We start from the raw sequence: 26,680 nt of genomic DNA on the forward strand, positions 1-26,680 counted from the left end.
ACTTTAATGTAGAGCAGAGTGCCCAGATTCTGGGTAATGAGACTTCATGTTGAAATAAGAGGCTCTTTCTTTGTAAGAGGAGTTGAACTTGAACTTTGATTAACCTAACACACAAAAAACAGAGAACAGGATTTACAAGCAATTTATTATTCCAGCACAGACCACCACAATGTGGACCTAGTTAGGTACAACTGCGCGAAATAATCATATTTTTAAAATGTTTGCATTTACATGACATCCTATTTTCTTTTGTGCTAAATACTGCAAATATATGAGACATATGTATTTACTAGTAGTATAAACAGCAAAATATATATCTATAATCTCAAGGTGCTACATTACCATTTTATGATGTTACCTCTCCCAAGTTCTCCTGGATAATAAGGATTTCACTTCTCCATCCATGTTATTTTACGCCAAAGCTCTGCCTTTTCATTCTTCCAACTTTGATATGATCCTTCCACTAATAAGGAGACCTGAGTTGTTTTCTCATATAATCCATATTTAGAATGGGGGAAGAGGAGCTGTTGCATATAAGTAATATATAGCATGACCTCTCTGAAGTGCCATTTATTTTGTGTGCCCAAGTGTTTCACAGCATACTGTGGGCCTACTGTCGCAAATGATTTTGAAAATCAGCATGCATTAAACTAAGTGCCTTTCAACCCCCTGTTGATAACCCCTTACATATTGAATTCCATGCAGTTTAAATAAATCTGTATTTTTGGGGGAATCACAAAAGTGATATCAACTCAGTGTGTTTTGGTGTTTCCGCAAGTGAAAATGCTGTATAGGGTGTCCTCCAATAGGAACAACATAACACAAGCTTTCAGTGGTGGGGACTGGTTGCATGTAGAGTTTAGTCATTGACTTGTGTTTTCAGTTTTACTTGTGAGAGTGAGTCTTTCTTTTTCATTGCCAGTAGCATGTAAAGTACCTGAGCAAAGCATTTAATTCCCAAGCGTGTGCGAAAGCATGCAGTGCTTCTGTAGAGCTTTGGGGGACTTCAAGGAAAATGTTAGATTGAAATAGCACTGTCTCCATACCTTTATAAATCTGAATTGTTTTTGTTTTCCAACACTTTCAAAGCTTTTTGTGCTGTATGTACTAATACAAACTTTTTTCAGAACAGAACATGCACTAAAACACCTTCTCCTTCACTCTAATCTGAAGGCCACTGTGGGACTGGGGCCACTCCTGAGTCCTGGCTAAAGGGATTCTGTCTGAGTATGCGGCATCAAAATTGTTGTACCTAAACCCGGATCTGGTTGGACTTAATTTGCTGTTGACAAACTGGGGCTTAGGATGTTCATCGGTCTGATTCTCAATTTTGCCATGTCTAATTTTTATAATGGAGGAACATATAGTGTGATATCTTCTATCCCATCTTTATGATGCCTAATCTCACATTTGAAATTTATTTGTTGTCAACTGTCAGAGGGACTGTAGACTATAAATTGACACACTGTGATGAATATATCTGAAGATAAAGATCCTTTTACATTTATTAGAAAGAACAGTATAAGTATTTAATACAACCTACCTAGCTACATTGATTGTACAAGAATGAGGTCAATGTTACATTTTGCTGATGTTCAATACCAGAAAACTATATTAAAGAGTAGTCAATTACTGCACCATATTTTTTGCTACTGTATGTTTCACTTAGAACCAGGGAGTCATTGTTGTGTTTTTGATGGTATTTTGCCATAAAAGTACAAGTCAAGATCTTAATGACTTAAACTATCTCTTCCTTGACAAGAAAGGTATGGAATGTGAGAGTACAGCACCTCAATGTTCTTTTCTAAAACTGTACCACAAACCAGCCTAGTTGAGATATGTTGTATACCCACAGAAACACAGTAGAAGCAGAAATGCTGCAAGTTTGTTTTGTTTAAGATAATGGTCATCACTGGCTGGTAAAATAGAAACTCAGCTGGCCTTCAATCTTCACATTCTAATGGCTGGTTATACATCTGTCTTTTCCTCCCTCTAACTACAAATTCTACCCTTCCCCTAAAACTCATTTGCCCTACCTCCCTTTACCCAAGTCCCCTTCCCTCACTCACTCGCTCCCTCGCTTGCTCCCTCCCGCCTCCCTCCCTCTCTGGGTGTTATGGTGTGGAAACTGCTGACTGTTTATTTCTGAAAGTCTCAAAAAACGCCAGCATGCCCTTCTTAGCCGTGGAGGAGCCAATCATGGGTGGGGAGAGTCCTTGGTGAAGGGGAGCTGGGAAAGTGAAGCCGTCCATGGAGTTGGCGCGCTTCACCTTGGAACCCGCCTGCCACATTTTGGACCTGGGTGGTGGAGTCTGGGCCACCAAGCACTTCTGGTACTGGACCTGCAGGGGGAACAATGGAGCCATGTTAAGCAGTGACCTTAGTTTCCCTTCATGTTAGAAAAATACCATACATGAGTCATGGCTCTATTACATTCTCTACCAGTATCTACTAATTCCCATTGAAATAAATATTCATAATTCAGCCATGATAGCATGTATAAAGTCAAGTATTTTTCATGCTAGCTTCACCTCTGTGTCTACAGAAGCCATTTTGTACGTTAGTTCTCCAGCCCTGTGTGTCATGCCTCAGGGTGACCCCTTAGTCACTCACCATGCACGCAGCCTGCACAGCCTCAGAGATGATCCCTGCGTCTGGCTCACACCAGAAAACATGACACTCAAACCGCTGCGTCCCGCCGTCCACTATCACTGCAAAGGTGTGTGTGTCATGGCCCACACCCAGAAAGGTCAGGTAACGCACTTGACATTCCCAGAAGGGATCATCTCCATCCTGAAAGAGAAATCACAGAGAAGGTAAGAGAGAGAAAGAGAGAGAGAGAGAGAGAGAGAGAGAGAGAGAGAGAGAGAAAGAACGTTAAAGAAGGAGAGAGAGAGACAAAGGGAGAGACAAAGGGAGAGAGAGAGACAGAGAGAGAGAGAGAGAGAGCGAGAGAGAGAAAGGGAGAGAGAGAGAGAGAGAGAGAGAGAGAGAGAGAGAGAGAGAGAGAGAGAGAGAGAGAGAAAAAGAAAGAAAGTTAAAGAAGGAGAGAGAGACAAAGGGAGAGACAAAGGGAGAGAGAGAGAGAGAGAGAGAGAGAGAGAGAGAGAGAGCGAGAGAGAGAGAAAGGGAGAGAGAGACAAAGGGAGAGAGAGAAAATCAGGTAGAAAGAGACATTTAATAATTTCATTGGTTGGTCTGACCACTGCATTTACAGGTTTCCTGAGCAATCCTCACCTCTCCTTTCCAGAGTGACAGCACAGTATCAGAGATGTGGATGACGATAGGTTCCCACTCATCACTGTCTGAGGTGTTCATGATGCTCTCTATGGCCCGGTTCAGCACCTCCATACCTGCCAGAGGATCAAACATACAGCCCTGTAATAAAGCTGCTTCAGTAACAGCACAGTGACTTCTAAAGTACTGTAAAACCAAGGTTACATCTCCTGTTTTGAGAGGAAATGCTCCTAGCGTCAACTCTTCTTCATTGTACCACACGGTATCATCAAACGTCCTTCCAGTGATTGCGAACCTATGCGATCATCACCTCAGGTGTGTAATCTGAAATTACGACTAATGGCTTGTCATCATTAATAAGAAAACCTATTTTGGAGCTACAATCTGCCTTTATTGCATTGCAGCAAGCCTACGTTGAACTGAAATTGGTACTTAATGCAGGTAAAACCAAGCATTTGTTGTTTTCCAAAACGCTTAAAAATGTGTCTGATGATTTATGCATATATACATTGGCTGGTGCCCACATTGATCGTGTGCCACCTTTTAAATGGTATCTGGATTGATGAAAAGCTATCTTTAAACAAAGCATATTGATGTTAAGAAGTTAAGACTTAAAATAGGCTTCCTTTATAGGAATAGGTCATGCCTTTCGTTAAACAGCAGAAAGCAAATCATTCAGTCGACATTCGTACCGGTTATAGATTATGGCGATATTGTCTATCTGAATACAGATGCCACTGTATTGAAGCCATTGGATCTGTATCAGAAAGTAGACTGGCCCTCTTAGAAGTCTCGTAGATCGATGCATTGCACTCTTTTTGTATATAAAGCCCTCTTGCACAAATTTCCGCCGTACCTTAGTTCATTGTTAACCTACAGACGTACGAGCTACCAGACCCGGTCTCAGGGATGGCTAACTCTGGAGATCCCTTCAATCTCCACTGAGTTACGTTAATCTGCTTTTTGTTTTTTTGCACCTTACTTGTGTAATAATCTCCAAAACAAATTAAAGGTTAAATAAAAACCTCAGTGGACCATAATATCTCAGACAAAAGCATCTGGGACCAGGCTCTATGTCGGTCAGTCAGCTGGTCCAGCTAACAGCACCTTGATGGATGCTACCGTTTTGGATCCTGTAATGAATCCTCTATTTTCTGAAAGAGTGCTGTGTTACATACAGCGAGACGACGCCTCGCCTTGGGACAGCCAACTGCACAGTGACCCTGAGAGTTAGCTAGCCATACAACGTGACTCGCCGTATTTGCTGAGGATAAGGAGACGATGTCCTCTGTCTCGTAACGATCCAGCCCCAATTTTAAACATGCCTGTGAGTCCTGGCTGCTGTCTAATCCTCTATATCTGGTGATGAGATATTACAGATCCTTTGTTCCCCTGTTGACTCTCAAGGACATTGGCTCTTTTTTGTATCTAGTTTAATAGATCAATAGATGAAAAGTTTGATGGTATTTTGCCAGTTTAATAAATCAATAGATGAGATTATAATACAGTACACCTACCCATCGCCCTGGAGACGGGCAGGTTTCCAATGTACTGCACCTCAAACTTCTGCACCCTTTTCCTCATTGCATCCAGGAAGTCCACTGCAGCAAAAATAAGAATCAAATTAATCATATGATTTCTGCCATATTATGGAGTTTACAATGCGTATAAACTACACATTGCTCCAGTCAGAAATACCCCTACAGACTGTAACTGAAGGTTTCTGTGGGCTCTGAGCTCAGCCAGGCTACCGTACCTTGGCGTGGCAGGTCCTCAGGGGAGATGCTCTCCATGGTGAGGGAGCGGGCCATAGATGGGCTTCTAGTGGTCTTCTCTGCCATGATCTAGACACACACACAGCCATCATTTACACTGGCTCAATCTAGAATTTACCTAAACTACTATGGTGGGCTAAAAGGGACGTTAAACCACTTCCTATGCTGGAAACCTTTCGTTACCTTTGAGCACATTTCATGCAAAGCCGTGGCGATGGTTTTTGCTGGGGCGTTACAACGAAACACATGGCACTTCAGCATACAGGTGTCTTTGTCACTGGCCACAAAGGCAAAATCTCTGTAAAGGAACAGAACACAAAATCAAAGATGAACACAGAGAACGGGCATCTATATGTCTGGTTTGTGGGGAAGTTAACCGACTTCACAATTTATCTGGTGATCTGGTACTGTATGTATGAAAAGATAATAACATTAGTATGAATGAGAATGGAACGGAATTCAAAGCCATAATGAATACATGTGACACATCAAACTATTGCTTCTTTCTGCTGCACAACTACTGCATGACTGCGTTGCCCACTGAACTAAAGCCAATGGTGCACCAGCCACTATCATGTAACAGTTGGTTTGATAAAATGCATAATCATCAAACGACTAAGCAATTGAGCACTGAAGACAGCACAGACTCTCTTAACATTGCTGCTATCAGTTACATTCTGGCCCAACACATTGTGACCTCAGGCTTTGTCCCTCAGCAGCTGATAGGAGCAGGCCGTGTCAGATGTCAGGTCTATAAATACCAGTGATGCATATGGACAGACATTGTTCTCAGGACTTGAAGGAACAAGGACATGAAATGCGTCGCCTTGTCATCAATTTCTAATATCAGAAAGGGACTAGAGATTCATGATCTATTCTATACTATAATCACATATCAGAGCAAAGTTACTCAACTGACATTGTAGGGTAAACTACAGTGGGGAAAAAAAATATTTAGTCAGCCACCAATTTGCAAGTTCTCCCACTTAAAAAGATTAGAGAGGCCTGTCATTTTCATCATAGGTACACGTCAACTATGACAGACAAATTTAGAATTTTTTTCTCCAGAAAATCACATTGTAGGATTTTTTATGAATTTATTTGCAAATGATGGTGGAAAATAAGTATTTGGTCACCTACAAACAAGCAAGATTTCTAGCTCTCACAGACCTGTAACTTCTTCTTTAAGAGGCTCCTCTGTCCTCCACTCGTTACCTGTATTAATGGCACCTGTTTGAACTTGTTATCAGTATAAAAGACACCTGTCCACAACCTCAAACAGTCACACTCCAAACTCCACTATGGCCAAGACCAAAGAGCTGTCAAAGGACACCAGAAACAAAATTGTAGACTTGCACCAGGCTGGGAAGACTGAATCTGAAATAGGTAAGCAGCTTGGTTTGAAGAAATCAACTGTGGGAGCAATTATTAGGAAATGGAAGACATACAAGACCACTGATAATCTCCCTCGATCTGGGGCTCCACGCAAGATCTCACCCCGTGGGGTCAAAATTATCACAAGAACGGTGAGCAAAAATCCCAGAACCAAACGGGGGGACCTAGTGAATGACCTGCAGAGAGCTGGGACCAAAGTAACAAAGCCTACCATCAGTAACACACTACGCCGCCAAGGACTCAAATCCTGCAGTGCCAGACGTGTCCCCCTGCTTAAGCCAGTACATGTCCAGGCCCGTCTGAAGTTTTCTAGAGTGAATTTGGATGATCCAGAAGAGGATTGGGAGAATGTCATATGGTCAGATGAAACCAAAATATAAATTTTTGGTAAAAACTCAACACGTCGTGTTTGGAGGACAAAGAATGCTGAGTTGCATCCAAAGAACACCATACCTACTGTGAAGCATGGGGGTGGAAACATCATGCTTTGGGGCTGTTTTTCTGCAAAGGGACCAGGACGACTGATCCGTGTAAAGGAAAGAATGAATGGGGCCATGTATCGTGAGATTTTGAGTGAAAACCTCCTTCCATCAGCAAGGGCATTGAAGATGAAACGTGGCTGGGTCTTTCAGCATGACAATGATCCCAAACACACCGCCCGGGCAACGAAGGAGTGGCTTCGTAAGAAGCATTTCAAGGTCCTGGAGTGGCCTAGCCAGTCTCCAGATCTCAACCCCATAGAAAATCTTTGGAGGGATTTGAAAGTCCGTGTTGCCCAGCGACAGCCCCAAAACATCACTGCTCTAGAAGAGATCTGCATGGAGGAATGGGCCAAAAATACCAGCAACAGTGAGTGAAAACCTTGTGAAGACTTACAGAAAACGTTTGACCTGTGTCATTGCCAACAAAGTGTATATAACAAAGTATTGAGAAACTTTTGATATTGACCAAATACTTATTTTCCACCATGATTTGCAAATAAATTCATTAAAAATCCTACAATGTGATTTTCTGGAGAAAAAAAATCTAATTTTGTCTGTCATAGTTGACGTGTCCCTATGATGAAAATTACAGGCCTCTCTCATCTTTTTAAGTGGGAGAACTTGCACAATTGGTGGCTGACTAAATACTTTTTTCCCCCACTGTATCTGACAAGTAGTTAGTTCATAAAGAACTGTTCTGTGAGCCGTGTGCAGTTGCTAATTGGGAAATAGCTCAGTGGTTGCAGTTTGATGTCTTTATGTGGCTTTATGTGTGTAATTCTCTCTATAACATCCTTCGTGGGTTTTACCACTTGAAACGATCTCGAGCAACAGTGCTGTTATATAGCCCACAACTCTGGTGCACCAGAATGTGCCGATGCCTGGGAAAAGAACTGAGACACCTGCAGCTTTTTAATTATTGAGGGAAAACACTCGAGTAAGAGGCAATCACAGATGGGCTTCCCTTTGGCATCGACGGTGGGCCCACAAACGGTAGGGTGGGATCCTCTATATTAAACCTCAGGGAAACACTCAAACAGATTGGCAGTCAGCGCAGGCCACTAGGCATGTCCTCTGATCTTGTCTACACAGCATCTCGCCACCACGCCACAAAAAAAGAGTGAATCTGACAGCATTAATCTGAGGCCTAGTGTGTGTGTGTGTGTGTGTGTGCGTGCGTGCACAATCCTCTGTATTCTGTCCAGGGTGGAATGACAGCTATTTTATGACAGACATAGCCTTTTGGGTTGGGGGGCCTCCCCACCTAGCGGGCAAAACACTTCAGCGGAGAGAACATTTTCATTTTGCCATGGGGCAGAGAGAAGAAATGTGCAGTTTTACAGCTAATTTCTTGCAATTATACCCATTTTACCATGGGGTGGAGAACACAGAAGGTTGGTGGCACCTTAATTGGGGAGAACAGACTCGTGGTAATGGCTGGGGCCGAATTAGTGGTATTGGTATCAAATACATCATACACATGGTTTCCAGGTGTTTGATGCCATTCCATTTGCTCCGTTCCGGCCATTATATTGAGCCGTTCTCCTATCAGCAGCCTCCTGTGGTGGAGAGACATTTTGGCAGTTTCAAAGCTAATTTCCTGCAATTCTACATATTTTACGAAGATTTATGTCATGTTAATAATATCTACATTTGTAAAAATTTGTAAAAACATGTTTTCACTTTGTCATTATGGGGTATTGTGTGTAGATGGGTGAGAACAAATACATATGTAATCCATTTTGAATTCAGGCTGTAACACAACAAAATGTGGAATAAGGCAAGGGGCATGAATACTTTCTGAAGGAATGGGGAGTATTTGTCACAGTGGCAGGTGCGACTTTGCAGTTTTACTGGCTGGCACAGTAGAAAGGAGTGCGACTTGGCAAAGGCATGGGGGAGCTGATCAATTTGACACAACCCAGCAATCTATCCTGGTCCATTAATCAAAAAAAGGCCCATTCAACTGTGGTAGAAAACCTGTTAGATTAATTTACACATTGATGCGTCCTCCACTTGGCTCTCAAAGGAATGCAATCACTATGGCTTCTAATGAATTAAAATGCAGAGTTTGAGCAGAATTTACCTCAGGTAGATATACCATTATGATTCTCACTTTATAGATCAATCTTCATCAGTAATAATTTGGCAAGACAACAGTCTGGGATAGCGCTGAGTGGGCATTTGTTGTGAGACAAGGACAGAACAGCACATTGCATAAGAAACAAGGGTCGCTACAAGTCGAGAAATAAATGGACAGGGCTTCCTTTGAACATGCATGAGAAACAGGGCAGGCATTCACATACAGTACATTACATGTCGGCAGAAGCACGTTACATTATTGATGAGACACTACAGTATGACTACAGAAACTACACAGAACCTACTGAGGCACCAAGCATATACAGTGGGGAGAACAAGTATTTGATACACTGCCGATTTTGTAGGTTTTCCTACTTACAAAGCATGTAGAGGTCTGTAATTTTTATCATAGGTACACTTCAACTGTGAGAGACGGAATCTAAAACAAAAATCCAGAAAATCACATTGTATGATTTTAAAGTAATTAATTTGCATTTTATTGCATGACATAAGTATTTGATCACCTACCAACCAGTAAGAATTCCGGCTCTCACAGACCTGTTCGTTTTTCTTTAAGAAGCCCTCCTGTTCTCCACTCATTATCTGTATTAACTGCACCTGTTTGAACTTGTTACCTGTATAAAATACACCTGTCCACACACTCAATCAAACAGACTCCAACCTCTCCACAATGGCCAAGACCAGAGAGCTGTGTAAGGACATCAGGGATAAAATTGTAGACCTGCACAAGGCTGGGATGGGCTACAGGACAATAGGCAAGCAGCTTGGTGAGAAGGCAACAACTGTTGGCGCAATTATTAGAAAATGGAAGAAGTTCAAGATGACGGTCAATCACCCTCGGTCTGGGGCTCCATGCAAGATCTCACCTCGTGGGGCATCAATGATCATGAGGAAGGTGAAGGATCAGCCCAGAACTACACGGCAGGACCTGGTCAATGACCTGAAGAGAGCTGGGACCACAGTCTCAAAGAAAACCATTAGTAACACACTACGCCGTCATGGATTAAAATCCTGCAGCGCACGCAAGGTCCCCCTGCTCAAGCAAGCGCATGTCCAGGATAATCTGAAGTTTGCCAATGACCATCTGGATGATCCAGAGGAGGAATGGGATAAGGTAATGTGGTCTGATGAGACAAAAATAGAGCTTTTTGGTCTAAACTCCACTCGCCGTGTTTGGAGGAAGAAGAAAGATGAGTACAACCCTAAGAACACCATCCCAACCGTGAAGCATGGAGGTGGAAACATCATTCTTTGGGGATGCTTTTCTGCAAAGGGGACAGGACGACTGCACCGTATTGAGGGGAGGATGGATAGGGCCATGTATCGCAAGATCTTGGCCAACAACCTCCTTCCCTCAGTAAGAGCATTGAAGATGGGTCGTGGCTGGGTCTTCCAGCATGACAACGACCCGAAACACACAGCCAGGGCAACTAAGGAGTGGCTCCGTAAGAAGCATCTCAAGGTCCTGGAGTGAGCTAGCCAGTCTCCAGACCTGAACCCAATAGAAAATCTTTGGAGGGTGCTGAAAGTCCGTATTGCCCAGCGACAGCCCCAAAACCTGAAGGATCTGGAGAAGGTCTGTATGGAGGAGTGGGCCAAAATCCCTGCTGCAGTGTGTGCAAACCTGGTCAAGACCTACAGGAAATGTATGATCTCTGTAATTGCAAACAAAGGTTTATGAACCAAATATTAAGTTATGCTTTTCTGATGTATCAAATACTTATGTCATGCAATAAAATGCAAATTAATTACTTAAAAAATCATACAATGTGATTTTCTGGGTTTTTGTTTTAGATTCCGTCTCTCACAGTTGAAGTGTACCTATGATAAAAATTACAGACCTCTACATGCTTTGTAAGTAGGGAAACCTGCAAAATCGGCAGTGTATCAAATACTTGTTCTCCCCACTGTACTTGAGACCATGATGCAAGCTGTCAAAGTCACAAATGGCACGTCAACAGAAAATGAGTTGACCAAGAAGAGAGTGATTACCTGTCTCTGTTTTCACGAGTGGCAGTTAAAAAAGAAAGAAAGTTCATTATTACAACTACTTCACATATGAGACAAAACTGTTGCATTGGTTCACAACTATGATCATAATACAATATAGCCTACTGTGTGTAAAAATGTTGCACCTATATATTGACTTATTTTCAGTAGTTTCAGTCTTGGGTTTTTCAAATCCTTCGCATTCTCTACCATTGTCACGTTTCTTCCTCGGGGCTATTACATTCTACTTAAATGTAGTCCCACTGATACTGACATCAGGTCAATGCCTGAATTTTCTCCAGCAAGAGCGTAGCCAAATATAGCTGTCCTCAGATCCACTCAACATGAGCTCCCAGTTTTACAATAGGCCTTAAACGTCTGTGACCCTGAAGAACTAACCTTACCCAAGGCTGTACAGCCCATATAAAAACAATATAATATATATAATTTCCTTTCTTCAGTCAATGGAATATTTCCATGTCATCAATTATACACAATAACAAAAACGTTGAACACAGTCTTTCCTGACCTAACAACCCAAGAGCATTGTGCTTAGTTGGTCAGTTCACCATATTATCCCGTATTTCAGAATGTAACTACAGAGATATTAATCTCTCGTGGACAGATTCTGCGCGTAAACCGAAGAATCTGTCGCGACGGGATGGAACGCATAGGATCATGAGCAGTACTAGTTCCGGTGTTTGGGTTTTGGTCACTGATTATTTGGACATATCAGGATTGGGTGAACTTCGCGCGTGTGGTGAAATTAGCTTTGGCTGAGAATTTACTTTTGCGAGGGAGGAGACTTCGTAAACCGGAACTCCCAATTTCTAACACCTATGGGCCCAGAAATAAATCACACAGCTGACCAAATTACGCAGGATTTTCGTTCTGGGTTAACCGAGATTACATGTACACTATATAAACACTGACCATAAAAAAGAGAGGGGGGAGAGGACTGGGGGTATTTGCCCATACCATCCCCAGGTTGGCCCACCTGCCGTTGTTGCATCCCACGCCCCACACACGGATGTTGATGATAGGTTGGCAGTGGATAAGGCTGTGGTCCACTGGGTCCATCAGGCTAAGGGTGTCCTTCTTCAACACCATCATCATGTCTTGGCCCTGGGAGAGGTCAGAGAGGACAGGGGGGGGGGGGGGGGGGGTTTCAGTGGGACTGCTTTATGGTGGCAGTAAGGGCTCACATGTACTGGAACAAACCCAAGGTCGTTTGAGGTACTGAGGGTTCTCAAGGCTACTAATGGTTTAATTTGAAGGAGAAATGCACAATAAACAATTGCACAATGACCCATGTACTGCTTGCCAAAATAGACCAAACTAAAACAAAACCTAATAAACAAGTAATTTGACTGTATTATTCTTACCTCTCCCCAGGCGCCTAGTGCATCGCGGCCCTCAGCCTTGCTGCTGGACAGCTGCTGGATGCAGTTATTGACAGCCAGACTGCTCTTCCCCGGGGTCAGCTCCTCCTCTGGGATCTCCACCCAGCCCAGGGAGCGCACGGCAAAACACTGACCAAGACAACCACACCGCACCACGCCAACAGGGCCCAGAAGGCAGCGGAGAGGAGTGGATGGTAGAGGTGAGGAGGAGGAGGCAGAATGAAAAGGGAATAAACGGAGAGTGTAAGAGAGAGAGATGTGCATGGATATGTTTTACCCTCACAGGTCTCAAATGAATCACTCACAGATTAAGACTACGCAGGGTTTTTAGATAATGTACAGTACAAAAGGTTAAGTGTCTTCAGTATCTACAGTATATCAGCATGACGCATCCATGAAATGCATTTATCGACTTTCAATCGATACTGCTCCTCACTGACTTAAGAGATAACTCTCAGATCCTTTTAGTGGGCATGGTCTATAAACTCCTCTAAGAGCTGCCTAGCCTGGACAACAAACAACTATCGACCAGGGCTTACATTTCAAAAAGGTGTTCTCTTTTAACCCTCAAAGAATAAATGACGGCAAATAGTGTTAGAGTTCTGAATCAGCTAGAATATATGTTTTGTGTTTTTGTTTTTTTTACAATAAACTGACATAAATGGACAAATCTGGTTTCATGGATGTTATTGGTCAGAACATGCTATTCTACAGAAGGAGAGGGATTTGGACATCAAAGCCCACTCTACCTTGGAGTCAGGATCCCTGTTGGTGCAGAAATAATCGTCCTGCCAGGAGACTCTGTAGGAGATTAGCAGAACAGTCAAATGACATGAAGGATTACCACGACGACAGCACAAATGACACTGTAGCGTTTTCTGCATCCCTCCCTGCTGCCCTGGATGATGCTGTGTGGAATATTGTGTTATATGTCATCATCTAGTCCTTCCCTTATCTGTTTGTGTTTGACTTTGAAAGCAAAGCCCTTGCCTGCCACTGATGGAAACAGCTGTTGAGTAAGCGGTGGGTGACAACAACAAACAGAGAGCTGGTTTGATCACCTCATGCTGACTGACTCAGAGGTGGAGTTCTCATTAGCCCCCCTGATACAGCTGACTGGAGACAATCACAAGTGGCTGCTATTCCTGCAACCAGGAGCCCACTGTCAAGACTCTCCCTCCCTTTCCATTGCACTCTTTGGTGAAGCAGAGTGGGACATGATTATGTCCATTATAATACCTATGAATTTCTTGATGATATGCCCAGTGAGCTGAGTTTCACTATTCTCCACAATCTCTGTCCATACAGAACGTTAAGCTCCCCTGTGTCAAATGCATCCTGATTTTACACATAACCACTGCAGCAGAGACCTTGTTTATTGGAGTATTCAACAACCTCTACATGTTACAGGACACAGTGCCCCTCAAGGGGCTGCCAGAATAACTCCCGATAATTGAATTGTGGAGTGCTTTTACCCTTTATGGTAAAGACAAGGCAGCCATATATAATGTTTAAGAACCTATGAACAACCATTAAAGTGATCTAAGATGCATTTGACCAAACAGGTTTTACCTTGCTTTATGCTAAATAAACCCTAGAATACTGGTTTGTGCGACAGATGGTTAAGACTTATCCACAGGCACTACATCGTACATCATTTGTTCCGTAAACACTTGTATGTATTCAGATTATGGTACAATGGCTGGACTGTAATGATATGACGTAGTTTGGTGCAGAACTAGGACCTTAATGGTTGTCCCATCTGCACGTGACGTTTCAAAGACCTTATCCATTCCTGACGTTATCAGGCAGGGGACAGATACGGCATCTGCTCAGAACACAAAGAATGGCATAATGGGTAGTATTCCAGGAGGCACAGGGATTTGTGGTCTGCCACATTCCTGGGCCAGTGAAGCCATCATGAGCCCTTTTGCCATCAAACAGATTCAAAGAGAGAGAATACATCCCACACACTAACCCTCGTTTGATTACACCATCAATCAATGTAGTTTATTTCAAAGAGCTCCCTAAGCATCCGGATCTGCAGGTGATACAAATGTACCTCATCAACACATTAACCTTGTAGAATAACTTTGTCACAGAACTTAATTGTGATGCGAAGTGCTCATTACGAGTTTGTAACAAGGCTACAGTGCTTGTGGAGGTCAATGAGTGTTGGTGTGGGTCTGCATAGGATTTTGAAGGAGTACCTGTCATTTATGGAGGCCACTGGACTCTCTGTCAGCCTTGCCCTTGATCCACGTCTGCCACCAGCCTCCAGGCTCTGGAAAAGAGGACATGAGACATTATTAGAGGTGTGATCCTTCCTCTCTGATAGAACCACATTCAGTATAAAAGGAGCCAAAGTCAAACAGAAAGACTGAACTGTATTTAGAAGTTGAAGCCCTAACCTTGAGGTCTGTGGCAGTAATGCCATTGATGGCACGCTGGTCCTCCTCATTGCTGTAGGATGGGTGCTGCCATTGTGTGGTGCCTGTAGGCACGTGCCAGTAGTAGGTGCCAGTGCTGTCCCGGATGGTGCGCCACCCTGACGGCAGGTCAGAGTCCAGATCAAGACTCGGGTCGTTCCAGATGTTGTCTGAAGAACACAGAACAGGCAGGGATCACAACGATGAGAGGTGAAAGTAAGTAAGCTTAATGAATAAGTACTCATTACCAATAGTACGGGGGAGAGGGCATCTGGTGTCATGTGAACTAAGTGGTGAGGACGATAACAACAGCAGTTTCATATATATATTTGTATATCTATATCTATATTCCATTATGTTCATAATGGCAGCTGGCTGTAGCATAAACACAGCTCTTTGAGGTCCATCGTACCCAGGGGGCTGCATCCCATCGGCATCTAGCATTAGCGTCACCCAATCTAAAGCCCATGTAAGCCCCACGGCTGACCTTACTCTCCATAGCCCTGCCACACGAGATTGGTGGAGGAAAGCAAAGCAGATCCTAGTGAGATCATCTGGCAACATGCTAAATCTGCCAAATGCCAGATCAGAATTCAGCTCTGCATCACAGCTGGCTAGCAAAGCTACAGTGTCTGAGGCTCGACTCCTTTGTTTTCTCCTAACACTGAGTATGTGATGGAACAGCTTCGTGTTCTGAAAGGGCAAATTAATATGTAACTCACTCACGAAATGACAAATTCTGCTCGAAGGGAGAGCTGGCTGAATAGAGCGGTGGTAAAAAATGAAAGAAGAGAGAGAGAACGCAAGAAGTGGGTCAGTAGTGACACGAGGCCTGTGTCCCAAATGGTACCCTATTCCCTTTGTAGTGCACTACTTTTGACCAGGCCACTTATGGAATAGGGTGTCATTTGGGACGCAGCCGAGGTAGCCTGGCAGCCTGGGCACGGGTGTCTCTCTCCCAGCAGAATGCCACAGTGGCTCTGTGTTACCCTCAACCTGGGGGCACAGAATGAAAATAGAGAGGCTAAATCAAGCATGCAAAAACCTTTATTTAATTCTGGTCTGTCATTTGTGTGTGCATGACTCAAATGAATTTGACACGATTTCATGCCTTATACATCTCATCCCCATTCATCTGGCTGTTTAACCCTGGTCACACCTGTGTCTGACAATGAAAAACAACACAACGCATCCCTGGGATAGATAGCATGAGAAAATTATACCCAGGAACAGATCAGCTGAACCCTGCTACAGCGAGAGAAAATCAATAAGAGACAGCAGTGTTAGAGAGAGATGGAGGCATAACTCTTCAGTCTTCATGGAGGGTTCTACAGGCAGGCAGGCGGGCAGGCAGGCAGGCGGGAAGGCAGGCAGGCAGGCAGGCAGGTCTCCTGGGCTTGGATGGCACTACTATTCAATACATTTTACAGGCTGATTGATGGTTAAGTGCAGCATATCTGGGGCGTGATGAAGCTGTATGCAGAATTATAACGCATCCAAGCCCTGAGGCCGAGGCCACTAGAGGAGACAATTTGGCACAGAGTTCTCCTACTGTAGCCTGCCTTCTTCCAATATTGATTTTATAACCAGTGAGTCATACAGGGGAGGGATTCTAAGAACCAGCATCCGTGCATGACAGTTTGAAAGAAATTGATATTTTCTGCTTTAAAAGTTAATTGTCAATTCCAATCCAGTAGGCCTACTAAATACTAAGTATACTTGTCACAAACAACTACTGTATATCACAATGGCTGATGTTGTCACTGGTCATACCAGACTAGAGTAGAGTCTTACTCCCAATTACGCTCCTTGAGATCAGAACAAAGGCTCTGAGTCTATGCGATGTAGCCTAGTCCTAATCCTTGTTCCAAAGGTGGGAGACAGCTCCTAATGCTGGGTTCTTACCGCTACCCTGGGTTCTTACTCCTAATGCTGGGTTCTTACCGCTACCCTGGGTTCTTACTCCTAATGCTGGGTTCTTACCGCTACCCTGGGTTCTTACTCCTAATGCTGGGTTCTTACCGCTACCCTGGGTTCTTACTCCTAATGCTGGGTTCTTACCGCTACCCTGGGTTCTTACTCCTAATGCTGGGTTCTTACCGCTACCCTGGGTTCTTACTCCTAATGCTGGGTTCTTACCGCTACCCTGGGTTCTTACTCCTAATGCTGGGTTCTTACCGCTACCCTGGGTTCTTACTCCTAATGCTGGGTTCTTACCGCTACCCTGGGTTCTTACTCCTAATGCTGGGTTCTTACCGCTACCCTGGGTTCTTACTCCTAATGCTGGGTTCTTACCGCTACCCTGGGTTCTTACTCCTAATGCTGGGTCCTTACCGCTACCCTGGGTTCTTACTCCTATGTTGGGTTTTTACTCCTACGGTGGGTTTGTAGTTTAAGTCAAGCTATTAGGTATTATGTAACCTGACACCGGGGCTGATGATGGGTAATCCTCATATCACAAGACCTCAATATGAAAGCTAAAACATAGTGAATCATCGTCTTCCGTGCAACTGACCCCATTCACCAAGATAGTGGCACGAATCCTCTCCTAGATAGCAACATCATACCTCTCAGACTGTCAATTGTACAGAGTGAATGTCCAGCCCTTTTGGACTCTATGGAAGGCTATGAGAGACTCTGTTGCAATGGCTCTATCCATCATGAGCCGATCGAACATTCTTCTGTTCCCCCATCGGCTGCAGCAAAGTCTCCTGCTGACAGGCCATAAGCAATGACCGCCCAAATTACATTTTTAGTATTTTAGGCTGGCTAGTTCTTGTACTGTCAGCATCGTGTGATGAAGAACACTTGGGGACAGCCACTAAAAGAAAAAAGCTTGGTGAAATGGGAAAATCTATCATGTATAGTGTACAGTCTAAACTGTAAAATTATTTCCAATAACAAATTAAATGTGCTGTGCATTTAATTCATATGGTAAGCGAATAGTATTGATTGAACTAGTTTGATGTTGACACAGTGCACAAAATAGCCTTTGTCTACGGTTTGCATGGATCTGTAATGGGGCATTTCCATGTAAAAGGAGCCCATGAGCACTAACATGTGAAGTTCATAGGAGCATGTCAAATCTGGTGTCAAATGAAAGCTACGAGTCTATATCTTTGAGAAATTAAGGCAAATATACATTTTTCCAAAAATGTATATCCTAAATATTAAGAATAAGCAAAGGCTTTGATTTCTGGTCAAACAGACTGCAAAGGGTTCTTAGAAAACATTGACCAGAAAATATCTTAAAAGGTATTAGAAATACATTTATATTTAGTTTTGGAGAAATGATTTGCCTTCTGTAAGTTTAAGAAATATTGCCTAGTGTCTTGTCATTCTGTTACAAAAACCCCACTTATAATAATAATAATATGCCATTTAGCAGACGCTTTTATCCAAAGCGACTTACAGTCATGCGTGCATACATTTTTGTGTATGGGTGGTCCCGGGGATCGAACCCACTACCTTGGCGTTACAAGCGCCGTGCTCTACCAGCTGAGCTACAGAGGACCACACTTATATTTAGGATATCTTCTAATTTCTCTCCCTCATGAGGAGGGAGGATAAGGGAGGTTCACAGAAGTAACAAGTAAAGGTAGACCTACCAATTAGTCATAGTGTTTTTACTATGTGGTTTATGAATTATTAATTGACTAAAACGTCGTTTTCTGTTACCATATTGGTAACAGAATTTCCCAAAAAGTCTGTAACGGAATTACTGCAATTGAATAGGCTACAATGGGAAGTCACAAACCACAGTTGGGTCACCTGCTACAGTCCTCCCTTCCACTGGCATACTGTTATGTCCAGCTCATACTGTAACTGTTTTCTTTCTCTTTCTGTCGTCTGGTGGTCAAAGCAAGAGTGAAGACAATCTGGACAACCCCTCCCTCCCTTTTTTTGGTACGGTCCGGCTGGCTTTAATTTCAATGTCCACAGATGTTGATTTTTGGTCTGGTTCGGACCGGCCTTGATTTGGCCCAAACACAGATGTCCATGATTGGTTCCGATTTGGTCCAGTCAGGACCAAATCTGAACAAATCATAGATGTCCATGTTTGACAAGTTTGGAGAGCACAGTACAGTACAGTACATCAGAGCACATAAGTGTAGAGTACAATACAGTAAAGTTGAGTAGAGTATAGTACAGTCCTGTACAGTAGAATAGAGTTCAGTACAGTACACATTAGAGCACACTAGAGTTGAATACACTATAATGTACTGTATTGTACTGTACTCTTCTGTACTGTACTGAACTATATTATACTATTCTGTACGGTATTGAACTATACTCTACTGTACTGTGCTGTATTGTATTGTATTGTATCTTTCTAAAACTAGCCGCCGAAATTGTCGCAACCCCTATTACTAGTCTGTTCAACCTCTCTTTCATAACGTCTGAGATCCCCAGAGATTGGAAAGCTGCCGCGGTCATCCCCCTCTTCAAAGGGGGTGACACTCTAGATCCAAACTGCTACAGACCTATATCCATCCTGCCCTGCCTTTCGAAAGTATTTGAAAGCCAAGTTAACAAACAGATCACCGACCATTTCGAATACCACCGTACCTTCTCCGCTATGCAATCCGGTTTCCGAGCTGGTCATGGGTGCACTTCAGCCACGCTCAAGGTCCTAAACGATATTATAACCGCGATTGATAATAGACAGTACTGTGCAGCCGTCTTCATCGACCTGGCCAAGGCTTTCGACTCTGTCAACCACCGCATTCTTATTGGCAGACTAAATAGCCTTGGTTTCTCAAATGACTGCCTCGCCTGGTTCACCAACTACTTCTCAGATAGAGTTCAGTGTGTCAAATCGGAGGGCCTGTTGTCTGAACCTATGGCAGTCTCTATGGGGGTGCCACAGGGTTCAATTCTTGGGCCAACACTTTTCTCCGTGTATATCAATGATGTCGCTCTTGCTGCTGGTGACTCTCAGATCCACCTCTACGCAGACGACACCATTTTGTATACATCTGGCCCTTCATTGGACACTGTGTTAACAAACCTCCAAACGAGCTTCAATGCCATACAACACTCCTTCAGTAGCCTCCAACTGCTCTTAAACACTAGTAAAACTAAATGCATGCTTTTCAATCGAACGCTGCTGGCACCCGCCCACCCGACTAGAATCACCACTCTCGACGGGTCTGACCTAGAGTATGTGGACAACTACAAATACCTAGATGTCTGGTTAGACTGTAAACTCAACTTCCAGACTCACATAAAGAATCTCCAATCCAAAGTTAAATCTAGAATCGGCTTCCTATTTCGCAACAAAGCCTCCTTCACTCATGCTGCCAAACATGCCCTCGTAAAACTGACTATCCTACCGATCCTTGACTTCGGCGATGTCATTTGCAAAATAGCCTCCAACACTCTACTCAGCAAATTGGATGTAGTCTATCACAGTGCCATCCGTTTTGTCTCCAAAGCCCCATACACTACCCACCACTGTGACCTGTACGCTCTTGTTGGCTGGTCCTCACTACATGTTCGTCGTCAAACCCACTGGCTCCAGGCCATCTATAAATCACTGCTAGGCAAATCCCCGCCTTATCTTAGCTCATTGGTCACCATAGCAGCACCCACCCGTAGTCTGCGCTCCAGCAGGTATATCTCACTGGTCATTCCCAAAGCCAACACCTCCTTTGGCCGCCATTCCTTCCAGTTCTCTGCTGCCAATGACTGGAACGAATTGCAAAAATCTCTGAAGCTGGAGACTCTTATCTCCCTCAATAACTTTAAGCATCAGTTGTCAGAGCACCTTACCGATCACTGCACCTGTACACAGCCCATCTGAAATTAGCCCATCCAACTACCTCATCCCTATATTGTTATTTATTTTGCTCTTTTGCACCCCAGTATCTCTATTTGCACATAATCTCTTGCACATCTAGCATTCCAGTGTTAATACTATTGTAATTATTTTGCACTATAGCCTATTTATTGCCTTACCTCCATAACTTGCTACATTTGCACACACTGTATATATATTTTCTGTTGTATTTTTGACTTTATGTTTTTTACCCCATATGTAACTCTGTGTTGTTTTTATTGCACTGCTTTGCTTTATCTTGGCCAGGTCGCAGTTGTAAATGAGAACCTGTTCTCAACTGGCTTACCTGGTTAAATAAAGGTGAAAAATAAAAATAAAAATAAAAATTTGTGCTGTTCTGTTACCATCATTCTGTTACCGGGTGTAAATCCACTTCAGTTACTGTAGTTCAATAAACAAAACAGATTTTTCAAAGTCAAGATGTCATATCATAGCTGACACCCCATTCTTTCTGCAGACATCTTTGAATCTTAATCCGGAGAAGATATAGAGAGCAATAGTAATGGCGTCTTTTTTTTGGCACCAACTCCGCCATGGTTCGTTGAACAACGCCTATGGGGAAATTCACTTCTTGTGAATTTTTAAGCATTGATGTAATACAATTTTTTTTTTTACATAACGCACATAAAGGTTTCATCATTCCTAAAGGTCATGCTAACTGACTGATATTATCTCATAGAACAAAACGGATCAGATCTAATAAGCCTGTGTTAACCTCAGACCTTATTTCTGTGTTTATCCCAAAACCTTATTCTTTCCCCATTAATTTTGCTCATAGGAATGTCTGAACCAACCAGAGGTAAATAGTTTCTGTTTTTTTAAGACTACAAGCTGGCAAATTCTATTTAACTGAGTTTTTGGAAAACGTGGTCACATAAAAAACTGAGAGAGATTTTACCAAAATTATTTTACCAAACTTTGCATCTGCACAGTTCTTCCAGTAAATGTGTTTTTGTGTAAAATGTTCAGTGTAAATTGTTAAAACTAGTCCTTGTGCATAGAGTTGTATGGTTTGTTAAACTTTGAAATAAACGTTTTTTTGTTTGGCATACAATTTAAAGTGAACAATCAGTCTCAGCACCAATGGCTTTCCTTACTCAGAGGGCTTTCTATTGAATAGTGGAGTTCATGAAGTCCATGACGTATTAGTGTATTATCTCAACACCAATGATACAGAGAAGTAATAACTAAGTCTGTGGTTGGTAATTTCAAATGGTCATCTCTGAAGTAATGTATGCCATCACCATGCTATTTTGAACCAGTTACTGTATATCATAAATAATATTCTCTATATCATGGCTTTTCTTCTACCTAAATATTTAATGATCTCCACTATAACCTCCATTGTAGTACTACTTCTGTCCATGGATTGTACTGACCTGTAAGGTGAAAAAGTGCATAATGTTCCAATTGCACAGAAGGTAAGCTACTCTAATGTTCACAACTCACAGTATTATTTAGTGTTGGGAGTAGAGAGCAGAATCTGTACCATACAGCAGTGAACCTCCAGGAGAGGGTGTTAATGAATTATTAATGAATCCCAGAGTCTGCACCGCGTGATCAGTCCCTATAGCAACTACTGCTGTAAACCAGCTGATCCAATGAGCTAACAGGGGAACAGACATTTGCGTGATATTGTTGTGTGTGCTGCTGTGCATGTGCATTAGATCGATGCATGCGCATGAATGTGACTGTTATTCCTGTGACAGGCAGAAAGTAGCTAGTCCACCATGCGGTCTCAGCCATAGCTTTGTCAGAGTTGCCTTTACTCATTGGTGCCAATCTGCACTTGAGAGGTGTTCCCAAGTATTTTGTTACATTGATTTTGGCAGGCTTTATTTAATTATGGACCCCGTTCAAATACCTCAAGTCTCCATTGTGACTAAGTGAATGTAGGGACACAGTGTTTTTATGGGGGAAGAGTACAGTACAGTCCTCACCCCCCTTGTCATTGTCACTGATGGGTCCAGTGACCAGAGAAATCACTAATGGGTCCAGTGACCAGAGAAATCACTGATGGGTCCAGTGACCAGAGAAATCACTGATGGGTCCAGTGACCAGAGAAATCACTGATGGGTCCAGTGACCAGAGAAATCAGGGCCAATCTACTCTAGATACAGATACACACTTGAGTCTCTCAACACACGTTTGGACTGAGCCTGTTACCAAAGCACTCCAAAATGGCCAATCAAGACAGAGCCATAGATTGCGCTCCCCACGAGGCTGTAATTGAGCAGTCATGATGGCAGTGATTGCAGTCGGGTGGTAGCTCTCTCTGCCCAGAACTGCCCCTTACACTAGAGAATTGGGAACGAGTAACTGGGACAGCATAGCAAATGGAATATTGAGGCGTAATGGGATTTAGAAATGAGAGCTATGCTTAAAAATAGAAGAAAAAAGGTTTAATATGTTTATAACAATGTAAAACACCCGTGCTGTAGACTAGAGCCAAAGAGAAAGTGAGACAACAAATTACATTATGCAGAGAGAGAATTAAGTAGAGACTATAAATAACAGTAATATGATAAACTGTAGAAAGAGAGAGAGAGAGAGAGAGAGAGAGAGAGAGAGAGAGAGAGAGAGAGAGAGAGAGAGAGAGAGAGAGAGAGAGAGAGAGAGAGAGAGAGAGAGAGAGAGAGAGAGAGAGAGAGAGAGAGAGAGAGAGAGAGAGAGAGAGAGAGAGAGAGAGAGAGAGAGAGAGAGAGAGAGAGAGACTACAGTACATCTGGAGGAGAGAGAGTAATCCCAGTGGTGCGTCTGTGCAAGGTCAGAGCTGGGCTCTATCTGCCAGACGGATTATGGGCCAGAGTGGATCACAACTTCAATCTGGGATTCAGCTCTCAATCTGGGAGCAGGACGGCTATAGCCTTTTCTACCAGACACGCACCCCTTGACTAGTCGTAGATCTGTAGCCTATGTGCCAACCCAACCCAAACATGGATGGCATGACAACGAAAGTCAGATAAATTGGTTAAAGCACATACTGTACAGATATGGGACCAGTTTTATGTTGCGCGGGGTGCTATTAAGACTCCATTCCCCACCCTAACCCCCTCCAACACAGCAGGATAATGTGTATACGATGCTAACATTAGACAGTACTGTTTCCCAATAAACTGTACTACTGACACACAGTGTCCCTGTTTACATGTATCATGCCCAGCATAAGAATGACGCTCTCTACCTCTCCATTTCTCTCTCTCTACCTCTACATTTCTCTCTCTCTACCTCTCCATTTCTCTCTCTCTACCTCTCCATTTCTCTCTCTCTACCTCTACATTTCTCTCTCTCTACCTCTACATTTCTCTCTCTCTACCTCTCCATTTCTCTCCCTCCACCTCTTTCGAGGGGAATTATTTTGGGAGCAATGACATACACAGTTAAGGCAGATGCTTTGTTTGAGGAATCTGTGGTGTTTTGGCTTATGAAAGTTGATAACGAAAAAGGTACAACAAAGGGACACGCCTTCTATAGCCTACTGAGAGGATGTTAACATTGTTGTTGCTCAATAATATGCATTGGATTTGACATTTAATTCATCATTACTACAATACTATACTGTAGAATAAATCATTAATGGTAATATCAACATTTTAGTCAATAAATGTATAATTGACTCTCCATTGACTCTACTTTCCTTTGTGCTTACAACTAAACATTGTGCCTACTGCCTACTGTAGTATGCATTGCTCTCCATAACAAAACCAGCCACTCCTAACACCAGGAGAGCAACAGTTACCAAGACAACACCAAGTCGCATGGCAACCCACACAGTCACCAAGGTGAACAACACATCCTGACCTCTATAAATAAAATCTCTAGGCTTGTTTTCGTTTACTGTGTGTGGGAGAGAGGAACACTCTCAATTGAACAGAAAATGAGACTACACTCATCTAAACAATCATATTTACCCTGTAAGCAGTCTATGGACAAGGTATAACGGCAATCCATGTTTTGGTTTAGTTTCCCTGGCACTGTTTCCAAATGCTAACATTTTAGCATTTGTGGAACAACTCCCAGTCAAGTCATGGTACCGATTTTAGCATTTATCGCGCTTCATGTTCAAATCATCTATAAGTGACTTTGTTGAGCTTCACAATTAATGTTAAATACTTTCGAATGATTTGGACATGATGCGCGAAAAATGCTATTGACTTGAATTGGATTTGTGCCATGACTTGAATAGAGAGAAATAGTTTATTTGTAGGCACTAACTCCGCCATGGTTCGTTGGACAAAGCCTATGGGAAAATGAATGACGTTTTTGGAGGGTTTTTGGATAAATACCGAAAATAAGGTCTGTTGTAAACACAGGCTTAGGAGATCTTAATTGTTTTGTGCTATGAGACAATCTTTATCAGCTAACATCACATTGTAAATTTTGAAGCATTTATGTATTTGTTTTAAACAAGCACATAAAGCACATAAATGCTTCATAATTCCTAAAGGTCAGGTTAACTGACTGATATTATCTCATAAAACAAAACGTATAAGATCTCCTAAACCTGTGTTAACCTCAGACCTTATTTTCGGAGTTATCCCAAAACCCTATTATTTTCCATTCATTTTCCCCATAGGGATGGCTGAACGAACTAGAGGTATCTCATTTCCGGGTTTTAGGACTACAAGCTGGCAAGCTCTATGGGATTTGTGCCACAAATGCTAAAACGTTAGCATTTGGAAACAGTGCCAGGGAAACTAAACCAAAGCATGATCTGCTGTCTTACCTTGTCCATAGACTGCTAACAGGGTAAGGAAACCAATGTGTTATTTTGCAATTTGGGTGAACTATCCCTTTAATACAAAGCTAAATACAAAAGATCCATAGATAAACATGTTATTTGTCTAATGGAAGCACTCTAGTTCACCACCTGAACTCTCAACAAACACACAATCCCCTAACTCAATCTTAATAACCCTTCAAAGTTTTCAGGCAGGTGGCCTAGCGGTTAGATTGTTGGGCCAGTAACAGAAAGGTCACTAGTTCGAATCCGCGTGCCGTCAAGCTGAGAAAAAAACACATTTACATTTGTGAAACAGGACAAACATAAGCACCCACCAAATTATTATGATGTATTTCCATGTTCACTATTCAAAGTGTGTGGGACAGAATGCCTGGCCGGCCCTACATGACACAGCACCTGTAGTTGAGCCTGTCTACCAGTGAGAATCAGATAATGAGCTCAGACCAGCACCTACTGTACTTACTCCTCCTCGGCCGGCCGTCTCCTCCTCGCCCTCTGAGGAACAAGGGATGAGGAGAGAAAAAGGTCTGGAGGAGCCTAGGACTGTGTGTGTCTGTGTGTTTACTCACCGTCATAATTGACTATGATGATGGCGAGCATGTAATCCTTCCCCAGCATGCTGAGAGGTGTTCCTTCCTTCCTGGCCACTTGGCTTAGCTGCACCACATTCCAGTCCAAAATGTCCTGATGCCGCCAGGACAACTCTTCCCCGCACACTCGCTACAACTGCACACAGCGCCAAGCGTCCAGGGACACACTCGCATGCCAAGAGGATTACAAATATTCACACTCTCTTTCTCTGTCTGACTCTTTCTCTGTGTCACTCTCTCCCCTCCCTCTCTTTCTCTCTGTTCAAGCCCCGTCCGGAACTCTCTGAGTAAAAGCAATAAAAAAAATAAAAAATCCCTTCTCCCTCCCTGTCTTGATGATCTCTTTCTCTCTCTATCCTGCGACTCTTATCTCTTTATCTGTGCTGGAGGGATGCTGTTTGTCACACTGCTGCTGCCTTTCGTTTCACTCTCTTTGTATTGTGCTCAGTGATGCCTGCAGCTTCCGCCACTCCCCCTCCTCTTTCCCTCCACACCTTACCTCTCTTTCTCTCCCTCCCTCTCTGGTTGTTTCCTGGCTCTCTCTCTCTCTCTGTGCCTTAAAGACTGCCGAGGCAGAGAAAAGGCACTAAGGACAAAGGCACAGTGCAGACCAGCAAACAGACCCAAAAAGCATGCTTTTCTAGAAGAAATACATTACTACAGTAATATGGAGGCCAATAACAGGGCAATA

At 43.0% G+C, this 26,680-nt stretch overlaps 1 protein-coding gene across 1 annotated transcript; it reads right to left on the bottom strand.

The window, feature by feature from the left end:
• Positions 1 to 126: 126 nt before the first annotated feature.
• On the bottom strand, positions 127 to 26,461 carry LOC311142571 (amyloid-beta A4 precursor protein-binding family B member 3-like). The gene is made up of 12 exons (XM_084178247.1): positions 25,969 to 26,461; positions 14,796 to 14,983; positions 14,595 to 14,668; positions 13,134 to 13,185; positions 12,367 to 12,513; positions 11,979 to 12,106; positions 5,196 to 5,310; positions 4,994 to 5,081; positions 4,755 to 4,838; positions 3,238 to 3,353; positions 2,614 to 2,793; positions 127 to 2,342 (listed from the first exon to the last, which is right to left on the bottom strand). The coding sequence occupies exons 1-12, from the start codon at positions 26,015 to 26,017 to the stop codon at positions 2,115 to 2,117; spliced, it is 1,449 nt and encodes a 482-aa protein (XP_084034373.1). The 5' UTR covers positions 26,018 to 26,461; the 3' UTR covers positions 127 to 2,114.
• Positions 26,462 to 26,680: the final 219 nt, after the last annotated feature.

This window comes from Coregonus lavaretus (assembly GCF_964263955.1).
Source record: "Coregonus lavaretus genome assembly, chromosome: 15".
Lineage (NCBI taxonomy): Eukaryota > Metazoa > Chordata > Actinopteri > Salmoniformes > Salmonidae > Coregonus > Coregonus lavaretus.